Source organism: Podarcis liolepis, assembly GCF_965112155.1.
Source record: "Podarcis liolepis genome assembly, chromosome: Z".
NCBI classification, from domain to species: Eukaryota; Metazoa; Chordata; class Lepidosauria; order Squamata; family Lacertidae; genus Podarcis; species Podarcis liolepis.
This window is the reverse complement of record NC_139570.1, coordinates 17,461,485-17,481,236: the sequence shown is the minus strand read 5'-3', so window position 1 is coordinate 17,481,236 and position 19,752 is coordinate 17,461,485. Positions and strand designations below refer to the sequence as shown.

At 46.5% G+C, this 19,752-nt stretch overlaps 1 protein-coding gene across 1 annotated transcript; it reads left to right on the top strand.

Annotated features, from left to right (window-relative positions):
* The first annotated feature begins 74 nt into the window (after positions 1 to 74).
* TSPAN6 (tetraspanin 6) lies at positions 75 to 19,433 on the top strand. Its single transcript, XM_083484815.1, has 8 exons — positions 75 to 276; positions 4,570 to 4,758; positions 5,997 to 6,071; positions 7,669 to 7,767; positions 9,583 to 9,738; positions 11,196 to 11,279; positions 15,270 to 15,372; positions 17,283 to 19,433. The coding sequence occupies exons 1-7, from the start codon at positions 190 to 192 to the stop codon at positions 15,336 to 15,338; spliced, it is 759 nt and encodes a 252-aa protein (XP_083340941.1). The 5' UTR covers positions 75 to 189; the 3' UTR covers positions 15,339 to 15,372; positions 17,283 to 19,433.
* The last annotated feature ends 319 nt before the right edge of the window (positions 19,434 to 19,752 follow it).

Here is a 19,752-nt window from a genome sequence, read left to right as displayed (position 1 = left end):
CGCGTGTCTTCTTAATAACCCCACCCACAATCCACGACGAGGATTCGGGAGCTTCCGGAAATGCTCGCCTATTTCCATCTGCGCAAGCGTCAGAGAGAGTCGGAGTCCAGCTGCTCCGCTGTGCGTGGCGGGTTTGAGCGAGCGAAGAAGCGGCGCCATCGCAGGTCTACGGGTCTATTTAGGTCGGTCATGGCGTCCCCGTCGCGGAGGCTGCAGACCAAGCCGGTCATCACTTGCCTCAAGAGCATCTTGCTCATCTACAGCTTCGTGTTCTGGGTGAGCCCCTCTCGGGAGGAAAACCCCACCCGGAAGCCCACCCCGCTACTGGCCGCCCCACTGAACAATGGGTCCCTGCAGCTCACCCTTCTCTAACCCCGTAGACAGCAATGGGGCACGCTGCTCGTCCTGTCTTGGGGGGCAGCACTGCATCTTACACGCCCCCTTCCTATTCCCATAGGTAACAGGTGGGTAAATGCTCTCCCTTCTGAGACACCCCCACGGTACAACCTCAAACTCACCCGCCCACCCCCTCGCTGCTGACCCCCCAGATGTCGCGCTTGCTGTTCCTGTGTATAGCATGATGTATCGTCTCCTGCTGGCCCTACAGAGAACAATGACCCCCCCCCCGGCACTCCAATCTCTCCCGTCCCATTCAATGTTATAGAACAGATGGCAGGCCCCCCCCCACCGTCTCTCCCCCTTCTGGCAACCTTATAGACAACCACAGGGCAGGCTGGTTCCATATGCATTTGTGTAAGGGCGGAATGGGCCGGGGGGGCGGCGGCGGCGTAATTGCAAGTTTTGAAAACTTTGTAACGTTGTGTTTAAAGTTGTTCTAACCTGCTCTGGGATCTTAGGGTGAAGGGAGGGCAATAAATTAAAAGAATAGCGATACTAATAAGGATGATGTAATCCTGTCCTATGCATTGAGTATAATGGGAGCATAGAGTTTTCTCTTCCGCTCTGCAAAGTCCATAGATAGCAGTCTATCCATACATAGCTGCCTCCAGCCACATTTTCCCCACATTTTTCTCTTCCTAGAACACTGTAGGACAGAAAATGCTTGCCTTGCACCTCTTTATCCCAAAGAGGACAGAGCCCTTATAGACTTATAAAGCATTTTGCTATAATTCTTTTTAAATATATCACCTCACTCTCTCTTACACCTCCCCCAGTTTCTCTTTGGAAATAACTACTGCTCTCTCCTCCTTCCCCTATGGTTCCCCTAACCTTATATGAGCAGCAACATACAACACTCCTTGATTTTTCCTAGAGCCCCCCAAATGAAGGGTGGCTCTCCAGATATTGCTGTTCTCCAACTTCCACCTTCTCTGACCATTGGCTTTGCTGGCTGGTGCTGATGGGATTTGGAGTCCAAGCATCACCTGGAGGACCACTGGTTAGTCACCTCTGTTGTAGAGAAGAACGGGGCACAGTTCCAGCCCTATAAAGGTTTTAAGGTATATTTGTGTGATTTTATCCTCCCCTCTGAACAATGACCTTCCCTATAGTTGATAACTGTACACCTGGCCCCTCCCTTTCCTTTACAGTGCCTCTGAACCTGTAGGAAGAGAAGTGAGACACCCCCCCCCCACTCTGCATCTCATAACTCCATAGAGAATAGTGGGGCAGGGCCACTGTCCCCTATAGCTCCAATCTCAGCTCATCCCACAGACTCTTTTCACCTGTAGGAAGAGACATACTCTATGCAGCCTTCACTCTTGTTTCTAGTGATCCAATAAAGAACAATACGGAAAACCCATCTTAGAAAGGTTTGTCGCCCCAGGAATGTTCTCTCCTTCCAGGCCCACCGAGAAGAACTATGCAGAAGTCAACTCTGTGTGGATTTAGTTGGGGTGGGGGTGGGTGGGGAAAATGGCACCCCCCAGCTTCTTTCAGGAGTCTGACCATCACGTTGTAGGAAAGAGCCTCTATCTCTCATAATCCTTCAGTGATATAATAATTAATCCCAATTTTCCAGCTCTGCTCCTGGCAGCGGTGACAGCTTAGCAGTGTGAGCATTGCACCCGTGTCTGTGGCACAGATGGCATAATGTGTGCTGGTGTGCTGATGTGCCTTTCTGTGCCAGAAAACCCTGTGGCAATTGGTTCTCTTTTCCTTTGCTCATTTTTTTTAATTTGCCCTTTTTGCTTTGTTGGCCTTTTTTGGTTAGTAGCAAATAACATGTGGAATGCACTCTGTAATCCTGTCCTTTCCTTTCATCACTGCTGCTTCAGGCTTCTGAATCAGGTGAGTGTGGTTTTCTCAACGAGCAGAGCCACTTTTCTCCTTGAAGCATGTAGGTTCTGTACCCTCTCTCTCCTCTCTCAAAAATAATTACAGGTTTTTATTTTTGTGCAAAGGAATAAAAAGACACTTTTAAGTAAATAATGCAGAAAAGATAAAACAAGACCAATTCTCTATGGTTCTGATACAATACTAGATAAGCTTCTGTTTTAACAAAAGTGACTTTTGCAAGCTCACATAGTCATAGAATTGTAGAGTTGGAAAGGGACCCCAAGGGTCATCTAGTCCAACCCCCTGCAATGCAGGAATTGCATGGAAGGGGGAAAAACACCCACCCACTGTCTATAATGCAGTGGTCTGAGGACTCATAGCCCAGGCTATATTTGAACATCCTGCTTATAAAAGTCCATTTTGTGTATCTGGACATTTGGATATCTTACATCAATTTATATGCTTGAATTAAGATGTATTCTGAATGTGATCTGATGAGGGTTTTGGCTTTCACTTCCCCCCTCTGTGTTTCTTTTTTTCCTTTGTAAAACTTCTTATAAAAATAAGTTTCTAATTTTAACAGTTTGGGCTGCAAAGTTAATTACTATTTTTCTTTTACTCCCGCACATCCTGTGGAGAAAACGATATAGAGGGCAGGGTTCATGTTGACGTAACAGGGATGGATCAGAATAAAAACCATGTTCAAACATCATTTCTGAGTGCAAATGAAATGGTCTTGCTGCGGTGCCCTGAGAAACAGTCCTCGGTTTGCCTCGCTGCTTCAAAAAACAGGCAATGGGAGAAAACCTTATGACATGGAAAACAAATTCCCTCATGTTACATACCTTTGGAATCCAGTCTGTGTTTATACATTGCTATGGGAGCTTGAAAGACTTGAGAGGAACCAGCTTACACAGGTGTTTCTAGACTTGTAGCTTTGTTTTCTTCTGAGACCACAGAGAGCTCAGTGGTAACTCACCATAACCTTTTCACACAGAAAGTCTCAGGTTCAGTTGCCACCATCTCCAGTTTATTCAAATTATGTTTAAAATGTTTATTAGCTGCTCTTTATCTAAAGATTCCAAGGCTGCGTACAAAGATGTGAATAAAACTATCTGTAACAGCATATAAATAATACTACCGTATTTTTTGTCCTATAGGGCGCACCTCGTATAGGGCGCACCTCGTTTTTTTGGGGGAAAATGAATTAAAAAAAAATTATCCCCCCCCCCCCGCCCTGGCTGCCGCCCCAAGCCTTGCGCTCACCTGCCCACAGCATGGGGCAGCCTCCGGAGGGCTTCCCATGCTTCGGGCGACAGGCTGCTGCCCCAAGCCTCGCGCGCTTGGCGGGACCTCCTGCCGGGCGCGCATGGCTTGCAGACACTCTCTCGAAGCACGGGGAGCCCTCCGGAGGGCTCCCCGTGCTTCGGGCGACAGGCTGCCGCCCCAAGCCTCGCGCGCTTGGCGGGACCTCCTGCTGGCTGCGCAAGGCTTGCAGACACTCGCGGGGGCTGCAGGCTGCTGCCCGCAAGCCTTGTGAGCCCGCGGGAACTCCCACCGGGCTTGCAAGGCTTGCGGATAGCTTCCTGAAGCCTGGAGAGCGAGAGGGGTCAGTGTGCACCGATGCCTCTCGCTCTCCAGGCTTCAGCGAAAGCCTGCATTTGCCCCATAGGACGCACACACATTTCCCCTTCATTTTTGGAGGGGAAAAAGTGCGTCCTATGGGGCGAAAAATACGGTATATAAGAGCCAGCAAATAGACTTACAAAATAAAGAGAAGGCAAAATCCCAACTAAAACATCACCTCAAATAAAGCAACAATCAATAAGCTCTTAAAACTGGTACTAGGACAAAGGATTTGGTTCCAGATGACTTGAAAGGAAAACCTATGCCAGTCATAGTATAGTTTTCCAAATAGGTGAAAAAACGCCGGCTCCCTTTGCCTGAAAGCGAGATGAGCGCTGCAACCCCATAGTCACCTTTGACGGGACTTAACCGTCCAGGGGTCCTTTACACTTTTTTACCTAGTTTAGGGACGCAGGTGGCACTGTGGTCTAAACCACTGAGCCTCTTGGGCTTGCCAATCAGAAGGTCGGCAGTTCGAAACCCTGCGACAGGGTGAGCTCCCGTTACTCTTTCCCAGCTTCTGCCAACCTAGCAGTTCGAAAGTACACAGGTGCAAGTAGATAAAAAGGTGTGGACCTTTGTTTCATGCAGTGCCAGTTCTTTGTTAACTGGCTGTTAAAAAGTAAAATGTGTCTACAGAAACTTTTTACAAGTGGCTCATTGTGGCTAATGGAGTCCTTCCCTCCACCCACCCTTTCCTCCTAGTTCTCTGGCATCGTCCTTCTGGCAGTCGGCATCTGGGGGAAGGTAGGCCTGGAGGTGTATTTCTCCCTGTTAAATGAGAAGGCTACGAACGTCCCCTATGTCCTCATTGGCACCGGCACAGTTGTCGTCCTCCTAGGCACCTTTGGTTGTTTCGCGACATGTCGGGGAAGCACATGGATGCTGAAATTGGTAAGTATTAGGGGGCACAAGGTTGCAGCACCTGCCTTGAAACTCACAGGATTCCTCCAACTGTGGCATGTGGTGATAACTGCTATATCTCCCCATTCACCCATTTGAATATTTTTTTTAATGGTGTTTGCATGTTACCCACTGTGGCTGTTTTCTGTTTCCACTATTGGAGGCCCTATGCCTCTGAATACCAGTTGCTGGTAGGGAAGAGCGCTGTTATGCTCAGGTCCCAGCAGATATATCTGTTGACATTCTACTTATAGTAGTCAGCAGAATGAAAAGAATCCTCTTATTTTATTTTGGTCACATATACAAACGTAGATTTCTCAGTCCTCCAGTGCGGATGCTATTTGAAAACTTAATATGCAATTACATTGCTTTCAGAAGGGCATGTGAAATCTTGGCTGGGAATGGTCCCTCTTATTGAGATGCTGTTGCTGTCAAGAACAGGTGTTCCAAAAGATTTCCATGTCTTACTGGGAATTTTTGTCCAAACGCCTTTCTGTATTCTACCCAAGTCACCATTTCTGGACCTGAATGGGCCTTTCCTAGTGGTAGTTTCCCATTTGTGAAATGCTCTCTTCAGGGAAGCATGCCTGGTATCATCACTGTCTGTTTTTAACATTCCTATTTACCAGAGCATATTTTTTAAACTGGGAAGGTAGTTATGTTAACAGCCTCATTGTGCTGATCCTTTAAGTGGGGTGGGTAGGACTTGTTCTTTTAAAACATACTCTCTGATGAGTGTTTTTATTGACTGCTGTTTTTAATCTGATTTTAATGTCTTTGCCATTTTATTTTTTACTGGGTAAGTCGCTCTGAGGCACTTGAGTGCAGAAATGCAATGAATAAATTAAATAAATCTCAATGGCAGAGCACATTTTGCAAAACATCATCTAGTGTTGCTTTGCCCAGCCACTAGAGACTGGCTGTTCCAAATGGCCTTTCTTGGGTTTATCAGTATTCCAGCAGCTTCAGCTACCATAACGTATACCACCTCATGCAATTTTTGTTTTTACTCAGGATAATCCAGCTGCTGTCTTTATCTAGATAACTAAACAGAGGAGAAGTTTAATACAAACTCTTGACTTCTTCTGCAGCCTTCCACCCAAATATGGAGTTACGGAACACTCCTCGCACAATTTTGCCATGTACCAGTGGTGCATTCTGTGTAGATTCTCTGTGGCAGTAGCAGGGTTGTAACTTTGCTGGTCTTGATCCTTCCTTTCTGTCCACAGTATGCCATGTTCTTAACTCTCATCTTCCTTGTTGTGCTTGTGGCTGCCATTGTGGGCTTCGTCTTCCGACATGAGGTGAGTTGGTGTTGCTTTGTTTTGGTTTTTTTCCTTATCAGTGGGATTGGTCAATACAGAATTACTTTCCCCCCCTTCTTGCTTCATGCCGGTGACCATAACTTGCTTTAACTGAAAACAGGGGCTGTGCCATTGAGGTTAGTGTAACCCCCTAGACCAGCCTTCCTCAGCCTTGTTCCCTCTAAACAGTGGAGGCTGGTTCATTGGGTTAACCGGGGCACTGCCCTACTGATGCTCAGTCTGGCCTCAGCTTCCTCCACCTTCCTGCCTTCTTACTTACCGCCAGTCCAGGGGATGGGGGCTGACACAGCCTGGGGCAGCTTCCTTGTCTTTAGTCTTAGGGTGGTCCTTGTAGAACTCGGGAGAGGAATGGGGTCAAGAATAGAATTGGTTGACTCTGCTGTCGTAGGCTCTGGCTCCATCTCCTGTTGGGCTTCCTGCCTTCTGCCCAAGAGAAGAAGACTCAGAGCCTGGGAATGAGTGGTCAGAGGTGTGAAGAGGGCAGAGAAAATACAGGCAAGATGAAGCAGCCTCAGATTGCCTGGGAAGGAACCTGGGGAAGAGGAGACTTAGGGAGCTGTGGGAAGGCAGGGGCCTTCAGTCCTTTCAGCTGTGTCCTCGGGGCAAGATGTACTAGGAAGAGTTGCTGCGCTCACTAGGCCTGGCCTCTTGAGGTGTTTTGTTTCTTTGAATAAAGATAGTTAACTTTCTGACACCGTGTGAGTTATTGCTGGCTTGCTCCTGCAAAATGCTTTTCATCCCTATCCACTGGCCATATTGGCTGGGGCCAGTGAGAACTGCCATCCAAAACACTTGGAGGACACTAGGTTGGGGAAAGATGCTCTGCGTACCTAAGGAATGATATTTGTAGAAATGCTCCGAGTACGAACAACATCCAGCCATGGAGCAAGGAGTCTATTTTAACTGAATTACATAGCAGAAGGTGCTTCTTTTAAACAAAAAACAAAACCTGACTAACAAGGACCACTTTGGAGTTCCTTGAATAAGGCTTTTCATTTGGAAATGGATACGTAGGTGCTGTCCCCGAAATGTCATAACACAGGTGAGCCTCTGGCCCTTCAGCAAGAGGTTGCTGAACCATTGGCCATGGCTGTTGGGGCTGAGGGGTGTTGTAGCTCAGCAACATCTGGAGGGTCAAATATTTGCCACATCTGCCATAGTGCAAGTATTGGAGGAGTGCCATCTCGGAACAGGCACCTCTCCTCTCTAGTGCAGTGTGGAATGGTGGGTAGAGTGTTGGACTGCAACCTGGGAGAGACCAGGGTTAAAATTGCCACTCAGCCAGGGTTGTCATGAGGGGGAAATGGGGAAAGGGTGAAACTATACGTGCCACCTTGAGCTCCTTGGAGGAAAAGTGGGATATAGATATATAAGTGTAAGAGGAACTGAACTGCCTCTTCTTCAGGGTCTCCAACCACTGCACATGAATGGATGTCTAAAGACAAGTGTGCTTTTTCACTTAAAACTTGATTGATTTATTCCTGTGCAAAATGAACACCAGATTGACTAATATTTCCTTAGTTAGGTAATGACCTCTCTCTCTGCAAGCAATGATCATTTATCATTTTCTCCTCAGATTAAAGACAGCTTTAAGAATAACTTTGAAGCTGCCATGAAGTCCTACGGTGGGACCAAAGATGAACGCAGCAAGGCGGTTGATACCATTCAGAGCACAGTGAGCATTCACCTGTCTTTTTTTCAACTGGCCTAAATCTGGCATATTCGGTATACTGGCCTAATCTTGGTATATTACGCGTGCTCTTCTCTTTGTGGAGGTGCCAGCAGTTAAAAAGGTGCAGAGGAAGAAAGAGAACAAAAATGCCTGTCGCAGAGACCCCCTGGGGTATCTTCTTTGCCTGACGTCCCCCCTCATGCTTGCAAGAGGTATCCCATGTCCTAAACATAGTTGGAGGTGGAGCTGTTGCTGTTTCTGCCTCAGCAGGTGTTCTGCACGAAAGGCAAATCTTCAGGTTACAAAACCCAAACCCTCTGTGGCCAAAGCACTGGGGCAGCAGTAGTGACATCATGGTTCGGGTAGAATCTGCCACCACCTCCCCAACTTGGCCAATGAGGGTTTGGTTCTCCTCTTTGCGGCCCTGCTTGAAGAAGTCATCCCTACTCTGTGCCAGGGCTGAGGAACTTTTTTTTTTTTTTACATTGAGGACCACACTCCCTAGGACAAAGAATGGGAACTTGCATCCCTCCAGATGTTGTAGGGCTCTTGATTCCCATCAACCCCAGGGCTAGGAGTCAGGGATGATGGGAGCTGGAGTCCAGCAACATCTGGAAGGATCACAGTTTCTGCTTCCCTGCCCTGGCAGGTGCAATTTCTTGAGGGATGGAGTCAGAAGTGAACGGGACCAGAGCCAAAGAGAACGGAGCTACATTTTCTTTCTTTCTTGGCTTCCATGCTGCATAGGAAGGAAAATATATCTCCCTCCCTTTCATGCACAGGATTACAGTAGGCTGTGGGTTTGGTGCTGCACAGTGGGATCAGGACCAAAGACAGTTTATCCATTTGTACCAGGGATGGAGACCTCCAGATATTGCTTGTTTCCAGCTCTCATCATCCCTGATGGTTGATTGTGGTGGCAGGGGCTGATGGGAGATGGAGTCCACAACATCTGGAGAGTTACAGGTCCCTCTGTCCTGAAGCTATACATTTTATTTCTTCCTGCAAAGAAATTCATGTCGGCGTGGGGTGTAAGTGAAAGACAGCAGAGCAGAAAAGCGTTAGACTGCTGAAAGACGCAGAATTCCAACCAGACTGGATTTTTGTAAAAAAATGGTTATTATTTTATTTGTAGAAGTTCAATACAGTTTAGCATAATGCAAATCTAAGCCATTTATGCTAAAATAAAAATCCAACTATATTCAATAACCTTTTCTAAAAACAAGGTTTAAAAAAAGCCCACAAGTGTAAGACTGTATAAAAATGAATAAATTGAAGAGTCCAAAAGGGCTCAAGGACAAAACAAAATTTTAAGAGGCGTTAAAGGACTTTACTGTCTCTACTTCATGACTTATTTGAGGGAATGCGTTCCAGAGTGGAACAACCAGCAGGGAGGGTCTCCTGGGAAGATTTTAAAGATCAGCTTGGCCTGTCTAGGGGAGGTGGTCTGCTAAAGTTGCCCCCTGGCAAATCATTTGTTTAGTGGGTGAACATGTGGAGATCATCATCAGCAGTCGTGTGTGTGTGTGTGTGGCTGGCTGTGCAGATTGGGGTGAAAGGGTATTTTGGTTTTATTTCAGAGGAATGCGGGACTGGAGTATGCTAGCCAAATGGTGTCATTCATTATATGTGGCCTCCTCCTGTGGGTGGCATGTCTTGGACATGCCTTTTTTAAAAATAATAAATATGGGTGTTTTTTAGCTTTTAAATTTATGTTGGCTTTAATGTATGTTTGTAATAGGCTTTGAGTTACTTTTTGTTATAACCCACCCCCCCTAAATAATTATAGTAATCTGCCATCTCTCTTGTCCTATACAGTTGCACTGCTGCGGTGTCTCGGACTACACCGACTGGAATCGAACTGCCTATTATAAACAGAAAGGGATTCCTATGAGCTGCTGCAAGTCTCTGGGGAACTGCACGATAGACGATTTGAAGAACCCAGCAATAGCAAAGGGGAAGGTGTATGAGCACGTAAGCCAACACAAAGCTGTCCCCTTCCGTGTGGCTTGGATGGAGGGGCTTACATGGAGGCGCAGGTTACGGCAACAGCCAAGGCAACATTTTTCCACCTTCGCAGTTGGTCCCTTACTTTTCCCGCCCCGACCTGGCCACAGTGATCCATGCGACGGTCACCTCCAGGCTTGACTACTGTAATTCGCTCAATGCGGGGCTGCCCTTGAAGCTGTCTCAGAAACTCCAGCGGGTGCAGAATGCTGCAGCGAGGCTCCTAACAGGGTCTCTGCCATGGGAGCATATTCACCCAGTGCTTTTCCAGCTGCACTGGCTCCCGGTTGAGTACAGGGTCAGATTTAAGTTGCTGGTTTTGACCTTTAAAGCCCTTCACAGCCTAGGACCCTTGTACCTACGGGACCGCCTCTCCCTGTATGCCCCACGGAGGACCTTAAGGTCCATAAATAGCAACACCCTAGAGGTCCCGGGCCCTAAGAAAGTCAGATTAGCCTCAGCCAGAGCCAGGGCCTTCTCAACACTGGCTCCGGCCTGGTGGAATGCTCTGTCTCATGAGACCAGGGCCCTGCGGGATCTGATTTCTTTCCGCAGGGCCTGTAAGACAGAGTTGTTCCATCTGGCCTTTGGCTTAGAATCAGTTTGATTCCCTCCCCCTCTTTCTTTATGCTTTCTCCTCCTGTGAAGAGGCTGCATCCTAATGTCTTAATGTTGTATTTTAATTTTTTTTAAATTGTATTTTAATCAACTTGTTTTTATTATTGGTTGTTAGCTGCCCTGAGCCCGGTCTTGGCTGGGGAGGGCGGGGAATAAATATATTATTATTATTATTATTATTATTATTATTATTAGGCCAGGAGGAGCTGCTGTAATAATGAAGCTTTAGCCTCTGGCAAGAAAGAAGAACCCAGACTTCTCTAGAGATAGTGTAGGACTGCAGACAAGAAATAGGGAACTAATTGCCTGCGGACATGCATTTCTCTTTGCGGGGAAGAAATGAAACACACATGCTAATTATTGTGTTTAATTCCACATCCCTTAAGTAGAAACTGCGGACTTAACGTCTGTGGCCTATGGGATGTGACAGTGAGAAGCAGGCCAGTGTGGTGCAGCAGCTGAGGTTATTTCAAGGCCTTCAGAGCTGTTCTGAATCCCTTCCCCCACGATGTTCCACTGTTTGGTATGGCTGATAAGGGGATATAGTATTCCTGCCGTGAACAGGGAGCAATAGTTTGTTTTAAATTACACCGCAATAAAGGACCTGTATTGAGGTCAAAAACATTAATATTGACACAGCCTCTGTCAGATCAGTGGACATCCTGCTGTGAAGTCCTTTGCTAACTTAAGATGCTTGGGTCTTTTGAGGGCTGTAAGTGCTTCTTGTTTTTCATGAGCAGGAGTTGCCTGGTAGCTTGAATAACCATGTTACCCCCCCCCTCTCCTTCCCCCCTTCCCGTTTGTAGGGTTGTTTCAGGCTGGTGATACAGACAATGGACTCCAAAATGGGCATTGTAGCAGGGATCTCCTTTGGCGTTGCTTGCTTCCAGGTAAAGGTTTTGAAAGTGGTTCAGCTTGACCCTCTTCTGCCTGAATAGACTTGTATTCGTTCTCTCCCCACCCTGCTGGGCCTTTTGATCCTTTTTATCATTATATAAAGCATACATACAGCACCCTTCAGAAGTGTGGAGTCAGATGGCAAATCTGGAGGCAGCCAGCTGATAATACCTTCCATTCTACAGCCCCCCCCCTTTCACATAACTCAGACTGTTCGCTCCATGCCAGGAAACATACTGCGTTTGGCCAGGTTGCCACTCACAGCATGGACATCTTGGTGGCATGCCCCAGCCCGATCTATGCAGCATGCTGGCAACATGAAAATAGCAGTGTTAAGTGGTGCTGTTTGCTGCCAAATCCTGCTGGGAGCCTGGATACTTAGGACTCAAAAACACCTGTCTAGAGCAGCTATAAGCAAGAGTTTAAGCAACCCAGGCATAGCATAGTCCAGCTTAAGACACTTTGCATGGCAGGAAATGAGCCACAGCTCTTCACTTATGTGAAGCAGTGGATCACAGAGATAAAATGCCTCTGGGAATTGTAGCCCAGTGAGGGGAATGGGCATCTCCTAACATCTCTCAGCACCCTTAACAAACTACAGTCCCCAGTAAGCCTCTGAGCAGCTGATCTCAAACTCTGAGTGGTCTGCCATTCGTGTAGTGATGTGGTCCAGCCCTGCTTAGCATCAGTGGTGCTGGATACTCTTCCCGTCTTCCTTTGCTAGGTACTAAGCTGGCACATCAGCAAAGAGTATTAGAAGACAAGAGCCCATGAAAAACTATGGGCACCATCTCTTACTGTGCTATCATTGCAACTGTGTGACTCATTGCAACGTTTGTTCTCTCTGCTTTAGATGGGCTGAAAGTAATTTATGGGGAGCTTTTGCTCTTTGGGTGCAAAATGGCTGCAAAATTATATCTGCAGGGCTGCCAGTCATGCCTACCCAGATGTCCACATGTTTTTAGTGGATTTGGGTTTTGCCCATCAGGTTTCTTCTGCTGAAAGATTAAACTTCGGCAAACCTTGGTTTGATGCATCTCTTCTGCATAGCCAGAATGGCTCTGTTCCACTTCCCCTGTCAGAGGCATTATGTCCTTGAATATCAGTTGCTTGGAATCTCAGGTGGGCAGAGTGTTGTCCCCAGGTCCTGGTTGCAGGCTATCCACAGGCATCTGGTCAGCCTTTGTGAGAACAGGAAGCTGGACTAGATGATGCAGCAGGTCCTTTGTGCCTACATTCTTCTCTATCAGTGGTCCCATGTTGGCTATAACATTGTTAGCACCCACTTATCTGTGTTTGCTCTTAGTCAGTGGTGTCCAAACTTTTTTCGAGGGCCAGATTTGATGAAGTGAAGGGCCATGAGGGCCAACCAAAGATGTTAACCTTTTTTAGGATTGAAGTTGTTGAGGGTTTTTTTTGTTCAGTTTCTGTTAATTGATTCTCATGGGAACTTACAGATTCTGGCTTCACACAATTAACTCAAGGCAGTGTCAATTTACTCTTGGCAGAAAGCCAAGGTCTGCTTGACCTAGAAACTACTTACTCTGATTGGTTAACGACCAGCACTCAACTCTGTTATCTAGAAATGCTAGCACAGTTTGGTGTTAGGTGTGTTAGGGTTAGGAGTAGAAGTGCTGTGTATGGTTATGAGAGAGAGAGAGAAAGAAAGGATTTATTTTGCTTTGTTTTGTATGCAAAAACTCTGCTGGTTTTATTTTTTCCTTTTAATAAATCCTGTAAATAGTTATTCTGAGTCTAGCTGACTAGTCATTTCCACCTCGACTAGCTTCTTCGCTGTGCAGGAAAACTGCTACGTTTGGGCTAAAGCCATTAGAGCTATGCCTGACACTTCAAAGTTCCATGATTTTTTAGGATTTTACCCCAGGAAATAAACTGCCACAGGGGCCAGATTAAACCGACCAACAGGCCGGATTAGGCCCCTGAAACGGACTTTGGACATGCCTGCTCTTAGTGTTCAGATACTATAGTTTTTCCAAGGATCTTTCTCAATCAAAGACTCAATTGGACACTTCCTGTTTTCCTGTTCCTTTTCCATTGCCTTTGGCAACATTGCTAACAAGCCACAATACCATAAATGTGTGGCCTTTCCCCCTCTATAATGTTTCAGAAAAGGTTCTGCCTCAGGCACAGAGATAGAAAATACAGTGTCTGTCTCTTCTGGTCTGACCGCTTTTGCACTATCAGGAAATGAAGAGGCCACCTTGAGAGAAAGCTTCTCGGGTGCTCTGTTTCCATGCAAGTGGGTATACTTTGATCATCAGCGAAATACAGTTTTAAGTTGTTTTTTTAAAAAAAATATTTGAGGAACTCTCCAATGAAATTAGCTCTTGTGCATCCTGCAGTGTTAAGGGTATTTCCATTCAGATTGCAGCAGGCAGAGCTATTCCGTATGAGGCGGTATAATTTTCTGCTTCATCTGGGATGCTGTTTTTCAAAACGCTCCCCTAAGGTGTTTTTTTAAAAGTCTTTGTCCCCAATGTGACAGAGTACAACCTTCATCAGAGACACTTCTCCATGTGCCTCACCCAAGGGGGAGATGGAGGAGGCCTGTGTGAGAAGTGTCCCCCCCCCCCAGTGGTAGCTCCTGTCTGTTGAATGCTGCCCCAGGAAAACATGCCTGGCACCATCATCATCAGTTTTTACATGCTAGGCTAAGACATCTTTATTTATCTAGCGTTTTGGTGCTTGTTTAGCCTCAAGTGCCTTTAATAGTTTGGGTGAAGTGGAGGTAGGACTTGCTTTTCTTAGTGCATTATTGGACAAGCATTTTAGGAATTTTGTATTGTTCATTTTTAATTTATTTTATCTGCCTGTACTTTCTGTTGTTGTTAAGCCACTTCAGGCTGGAGTCATCTAAATAGTTGCACTAGTGGGAGCCAGCACAGGTCCTGCTAGCATGCTGGGGCTTTCCCCCTTCTCCTCTCCCTTCAACCTCCCAAAACCAGCTCTGGGAGGTCGGGAGAACCCCAGAACATATGCAGGGTGAGGGCGGAGAGGGGAGACCATTCCACCAAGCAAGCAGACAGGCTTGTCCTGATGGAGCAATCTCCTTAGCTTTGAATCCAACCTTTGGCATAAAGCAACTAACAGATGCAATAAATCACAGCAGTAATAACGATGGTGTGCTGGCTTTTTAGAGCTAGGCAATATTTTTTTACACGGGAGAGTTTTCAAGAACATGACATGCCCCCTCTCAATCTTTTTTATGTGCTACTGTCATCAACTTCCAGGGGACTGGCCGATAGATGGAAATGGCATTTTTATCATTGGTAAACATCGCCTGTTCCCTCTTGTTTCATTTAATACCTTGTACTGTATTGCTATGCTGTACACTAGTAGTTTTAAACTGCTTAAGGTTAGCAGTGTTGGCTGAAAAGCTGGGTGTGAATTGGGGTGCAGGAAACTGCAGCCATCTAGGTGTTGCAGGACTTCAGCTTTCATCGTCCCTGACATGCTATCTGGTGCTGATAAGAGATGCAATCCAATGAAATATACAGACCGCAGGTTCCCCACCTCCTATAAAGGAATAAATACCAGGATTTTGCCCCCTTACCATGGCGCCAGGTGCAGAAGGGCTCTTAGCGTCTGGCTTCCACGCTCCTTGCAGCCATGAAAGTTCAATTACATAAACAGGCAAAGATAACCATATAATCTCCATGAAATGCATGAAATGGTAGATTATGCATGGTGTGTAGGCTGACAAGTGAGGACACCAAGAATTCCTATTCATATTAAGATATTTTCCCTTATCTACACCAAAGGTTGAACGAAATAGGTTGTTGGGGACTTCTTTCATTTTTGAAACCTCACCCCACTTTTAGCTTATATAAGCAGCTGCTGGTTCCATTCGATTTGGTCTTTCGCCACAGCAGCTGGCAGAGGGCTGGAGCTCTCGGCTGTGGAATGTCAAGCATTTAACTTGTCACTGTCCGGCTAACTCTGCCTCTTCCTTCTCTTTTCAGCTGGGGGGGATTGTCCTTGCCTGTTGCCTGTCCCGGTCCATCACAAATAATCAGTACGAGATGGTTTAACCAGCAAGCCTGCAGGCTTGCAACTCACTACAAGGTATGAGCCTCTTTGCTGTGATGCCATCCTCGCTGCGTCTTGCCTTATTTGCTGCCCGGCACTTTACTTGCAGTGCTGTGTGCATCTTGCAAGTTCATGCAGCTGTAGATTTTGACACAGTATTGCGTGCTCCCCAAAACCTTAGCTTCCATATAATTTTTTTAAAGCAAGTTTCTAGTCCTTATGGGGGTGAAGCTAGGCTAGAAACTGCTTTTGTGATGCTTGGTGAAAACTAGGACCGAGAGCTGGGAAGGTTTCAAAAGGTTTAAGGGCTCCAGGTTTCATAGGGTCTTTAGTGCTCTCCTAAATCAGCAGAAGAGAATATGTAGGTTAAGCAGTTCAGTAGCTGAAGTTCCCACTGGACAGCCTAGGTAGTCCTTCTGCATATGAGCAGCCTTATACAAAGTGAAACTACTGGTCCTGTGATCCCAGTGCAATGGGCTTCCTGTGCCACAGAGGGCCTTCTTTAGTGAAACGCATTTTTCAGACTCAGTACTGCACAGCTTCACTTCGCAACATAAATGCATCTTGGGCTTGTGATTTCTGCATTTGCCAAAGCCCCACAAATGCAATGCCCCTGTGTAAACCTGTGGTGCAGCATCTCAAAAAGCATATTGTAGAGCTGGCAGAAGTGTTAAAAAAAGAGCAACCAAAATAATCAGGGGCTGGAGCAACATTCCTATGAGGAAAGGTTACAGATTTTGGAACAGGTGCATAGAATTATGCATTGTGTACAGAGAAAGTGTGGGACGCGGGTAGCGCTGTGGGTTAAACCACAGAGCCTAGGACTTGCCGATCAGAAGGTCGGCGGTTCGAATCCCCGTGACAGGGTGAGCTCCCGTTGCTCGGTCCCTGCTTCTGCCAGCCTAGCAGTTCGAAAGCACATCAAGTGCAAGTAGATAAATAGGTACCGCTCCGGTGGGAAGGTAAATGGTGTTTCCGTGCACTGCTCTGGTTCACCAGAAGCGGCTTAGTCATGCTGGCCACATGACCTGGAAGCTGTACGCCGGCTCCCTCGGCCAATAAAGCGAGATGAGCGCCGCAACCCCAGAGTCATCCGCGACTGGACCTAATGGTCAGGGGTCCCTTTACCTTTACTTTATAGAGAGAGTGGCTAGAGGATCTTTTCTCTCTCACTCTCTTACAGTACTAGAACTTGGAGGTTATCCATTGATATCCACTGAATGATTCAGTGGAAGTGCTTATTTACACATTGCATGGTTAAAACTATGGGATTCACCCCCATGAGAAGTGATGCATTTTTAGGCAAATGCATGGAAGATAGGTCAGCTACTAGCCGCAGCAAGTCCCTGCGTGCCAGCCATTAGGGAACAACATCCAGAGAGGACCATTACTTCCCTGCCCTGGTCCTGTAACTCTTGGAAAGCATCTGGCTGACTCCTGTGGGAAACTGGAAGGTCGAAACAAACCTCTGGCCTGATGGGCTCTTCCATATGCTCATGACTATGATGGATGCAGCTTAGAAACATAGGGTTGTATCCAATGTTGTACTCAGAGTAGACCCATTAAGATGCATGAACATGGCACATTTAGGTCCATTAATTTCAGTTGGCTCTACTCTGAGTAGAACGTAGCTGGATGCAACCCATGACAATATAGGAAGGTGCCTTATCACACAGTTGGCCTATCTAGCTCAGTAGTCTGCACTGGTTGGCAGCTGCTCTTCAGGATTTAGGACAGGAGTCTCTCCCAGCCCTACCTAGAGATGTTGGGGATTTGAACCTGAGACCTTCTGCATTAAGATACTCTACTAATGAGCTATGACCCACCCCCAGGTTGAACAAGACTGTACCATGTTGTTGTTGTTTTTACTGCAAAAGACTAACTCTGGAATCTCAACCCTGCAAGTTCTAATCTGTCCCCCCCTTTTTCCCATTCTTTGCTTTCAGAATTTTGGGACACTTTATAGTAAGTTATACATAGTTTTGGGAACCCACTCCTTGGCAGGCTCAAGCTACTGAAATCCTGTTTGATCAGACTGCTCTCGACCTGTTCACTGGAGAGGACCGGATGTCACAAGAGGTGTTACTCTGCTTTATGATGATGTTGTTTGTGCTATTCTGAAGGAGTGCTGAAAGGGACAATTTGTGTAGGGTAGATGGTTAACACAGCTCCTCTAGGCAGGGGTGCTGGCTGGCTGGAAGGCTGACTGGATGGCCCCAGCTGGGCTGTGCATTGTGGAATTTGTCTTCCTCTGTAGCTTGCAAATTCTTGAGCACACTAGCTTTAAGAAAGGGTGGGTTGGGGGAGAGGGTTTCTGGTAGAGCTGCCCATGGAGTTAAGAAAGCTTAGTTCCTAGTCATCCACATTTAAAATTCTGTTCCTTCAAATATGCATTATTTTAAAACTCCTAGTGATGTAAGCGCGATAACTTAGAATTTCAGAAAGAAGCCCTTTCCTTCCGCTTGTTTCATTTCCCTACGGCAGAAACAACCAGAACCAAAGTAGCCTGAGAAAAAACAACACAAATTTCCATTACTTCACAGCCCCTCCAGTTATGTCTTCCTAAATTTAAGGCTGGACTGCTGTCATGTGTTTAGGTAGGCTGCTCTTGCTGGCAACTTAGAGGCTTCAGCCAGTGCAAAATGCTGAGACCCTGCTTTCTGAAGGAGGTTTTTCATGCGGAGCACACGATAACCAGTGCTTCAGTGCCTTTGCCAGCTCTTCGTTGGCTTCTGAGACCAGTAGAAGACGCTGGTTAAGAACATTAATTCCCTAATAGCCTGAGCCCCGCTTACATCAGAGACTACCTCCCCTCCTCTCTTTAAGACCACCCCCACCTTACCTTTTAAGATCAACCAGCAATGTTCTCTTAAGTACACTGCATACTGTATCAGGTTGGCCGTGCCGGGCACAGAGCTGCTCTTAGTGTTTGAATTCTATTCCTTTGATATTTGCCAAAGCCCCAGTCTGTGTGTCTTCTGGAAAGGCTGTGAAACGGTTGGTTGACCCTAATAAATATTTTATTGGAAGCGGTCTGAGTGCCCTCTCCAAGATCCTAGCTTTTGATGGTCAAGATAGGGTATAAGGAGTGCATGGTTAGATACTCTTAAGATGGAAATAGGATGGGCTAGAAGTCCACTGCGTGCTTTGCCTTGCAGTCAGCCCATGGCTCTGCCATTTGGTTTTGGATGTCGTAGTGAAGCAAAGCAGCTGATGTAACACTAAGACCACATTTGCACAGCTCAGATGAATTGACTCTTAAGGCTGCACTCCTAAACTCCTTTACCATGGAGCAGTTCCCAGCGGGGCTAAACCTCTGAGGAGCCATAGCATAGGATTGCAGTGTAAAGATGCTTGAAGTCCTGCATTTTTCTTGGGAATCAAAAGTGAGGAGGGAGCCGAAGCATCTGTTGGAAAAAGGAGCACCTGGCCTTTCTTCAGTGGTCTTCCCCTCTTCCAAGACTGCTTCTTGCCAACCATTCCTCCCCAAATATCTCCAAATGGTGTACCTCGTTTGCTCATGTGAACACAGCCAAAATAACTTATTCTGCTGAGTGCTAGTTCTCGGTAGGGTTTTTCACAACTGCTTTCTTCCTTTCTTTGGAAAGCAACCTCCTAGCTTTATAGGCACATAAAATGCCTTGGCGAAGGTAGCAGCCCATGCTCATTTACTTCACCTTCTTCTCTGCCTCACTCCCTTTCCCTGAAATTGGAGCCAGGAGCAGCAAAAAAGGGAATTGCATGTGGGTGTGTGCCTGTTGAAATAAGCACAAGCCTTTTCAGCCTACCTCCTCATCCTACCCTGAATTATTCTTTCCCTGACTTGAGATTTTGATACAGCATTTTTTTTTTAATGTATTTTGTTAAAGCTTTGTAAAATTGGGCTAGAGTGATCTTTTTTTTGGTGTGTGTGTGCGTGGGTGGACTGCGAGGCTCTGCAGGAGGATATCTTTAGCCTTCGCAGTCCCTGCCCTGCTGCGTTCGGTATGATTTCCATCATCAGTATTACACGACACTTTGGACACATGTTGTTGTTTTTGTATTAAATGGGAAATCCTTCTTGTCTTGAAAGCAGAATAAACAATTGCATACTTCCATTCTGGTCTTCGTAGTTTGGTCTGGTGATTGAGAAAGTTTCCGCTTGGTAAATGCTTTGCTTCTCTTGTACTGATCAGCTGTGTGTGTGTGTGTGTGTGTGTTGGCTGGGAAGTGGCATTTCTGAGCAGCTGGTTGTGTGTGGTGGGAGTGGGTTGATCAGAACCGAATTAGGTGGCTTCTAAACCCCAACAATTGGGCTCGCTTTGCAGTCATTTCATCAAAGGACATTGCTGGTGGGAAATCTGGAAAAGCCGAATGGTGCTCTGTGTGTGTGTGTGTGTGAGAGAGAGAGAGGGGGGGGGGACGGGAGAGAGAATG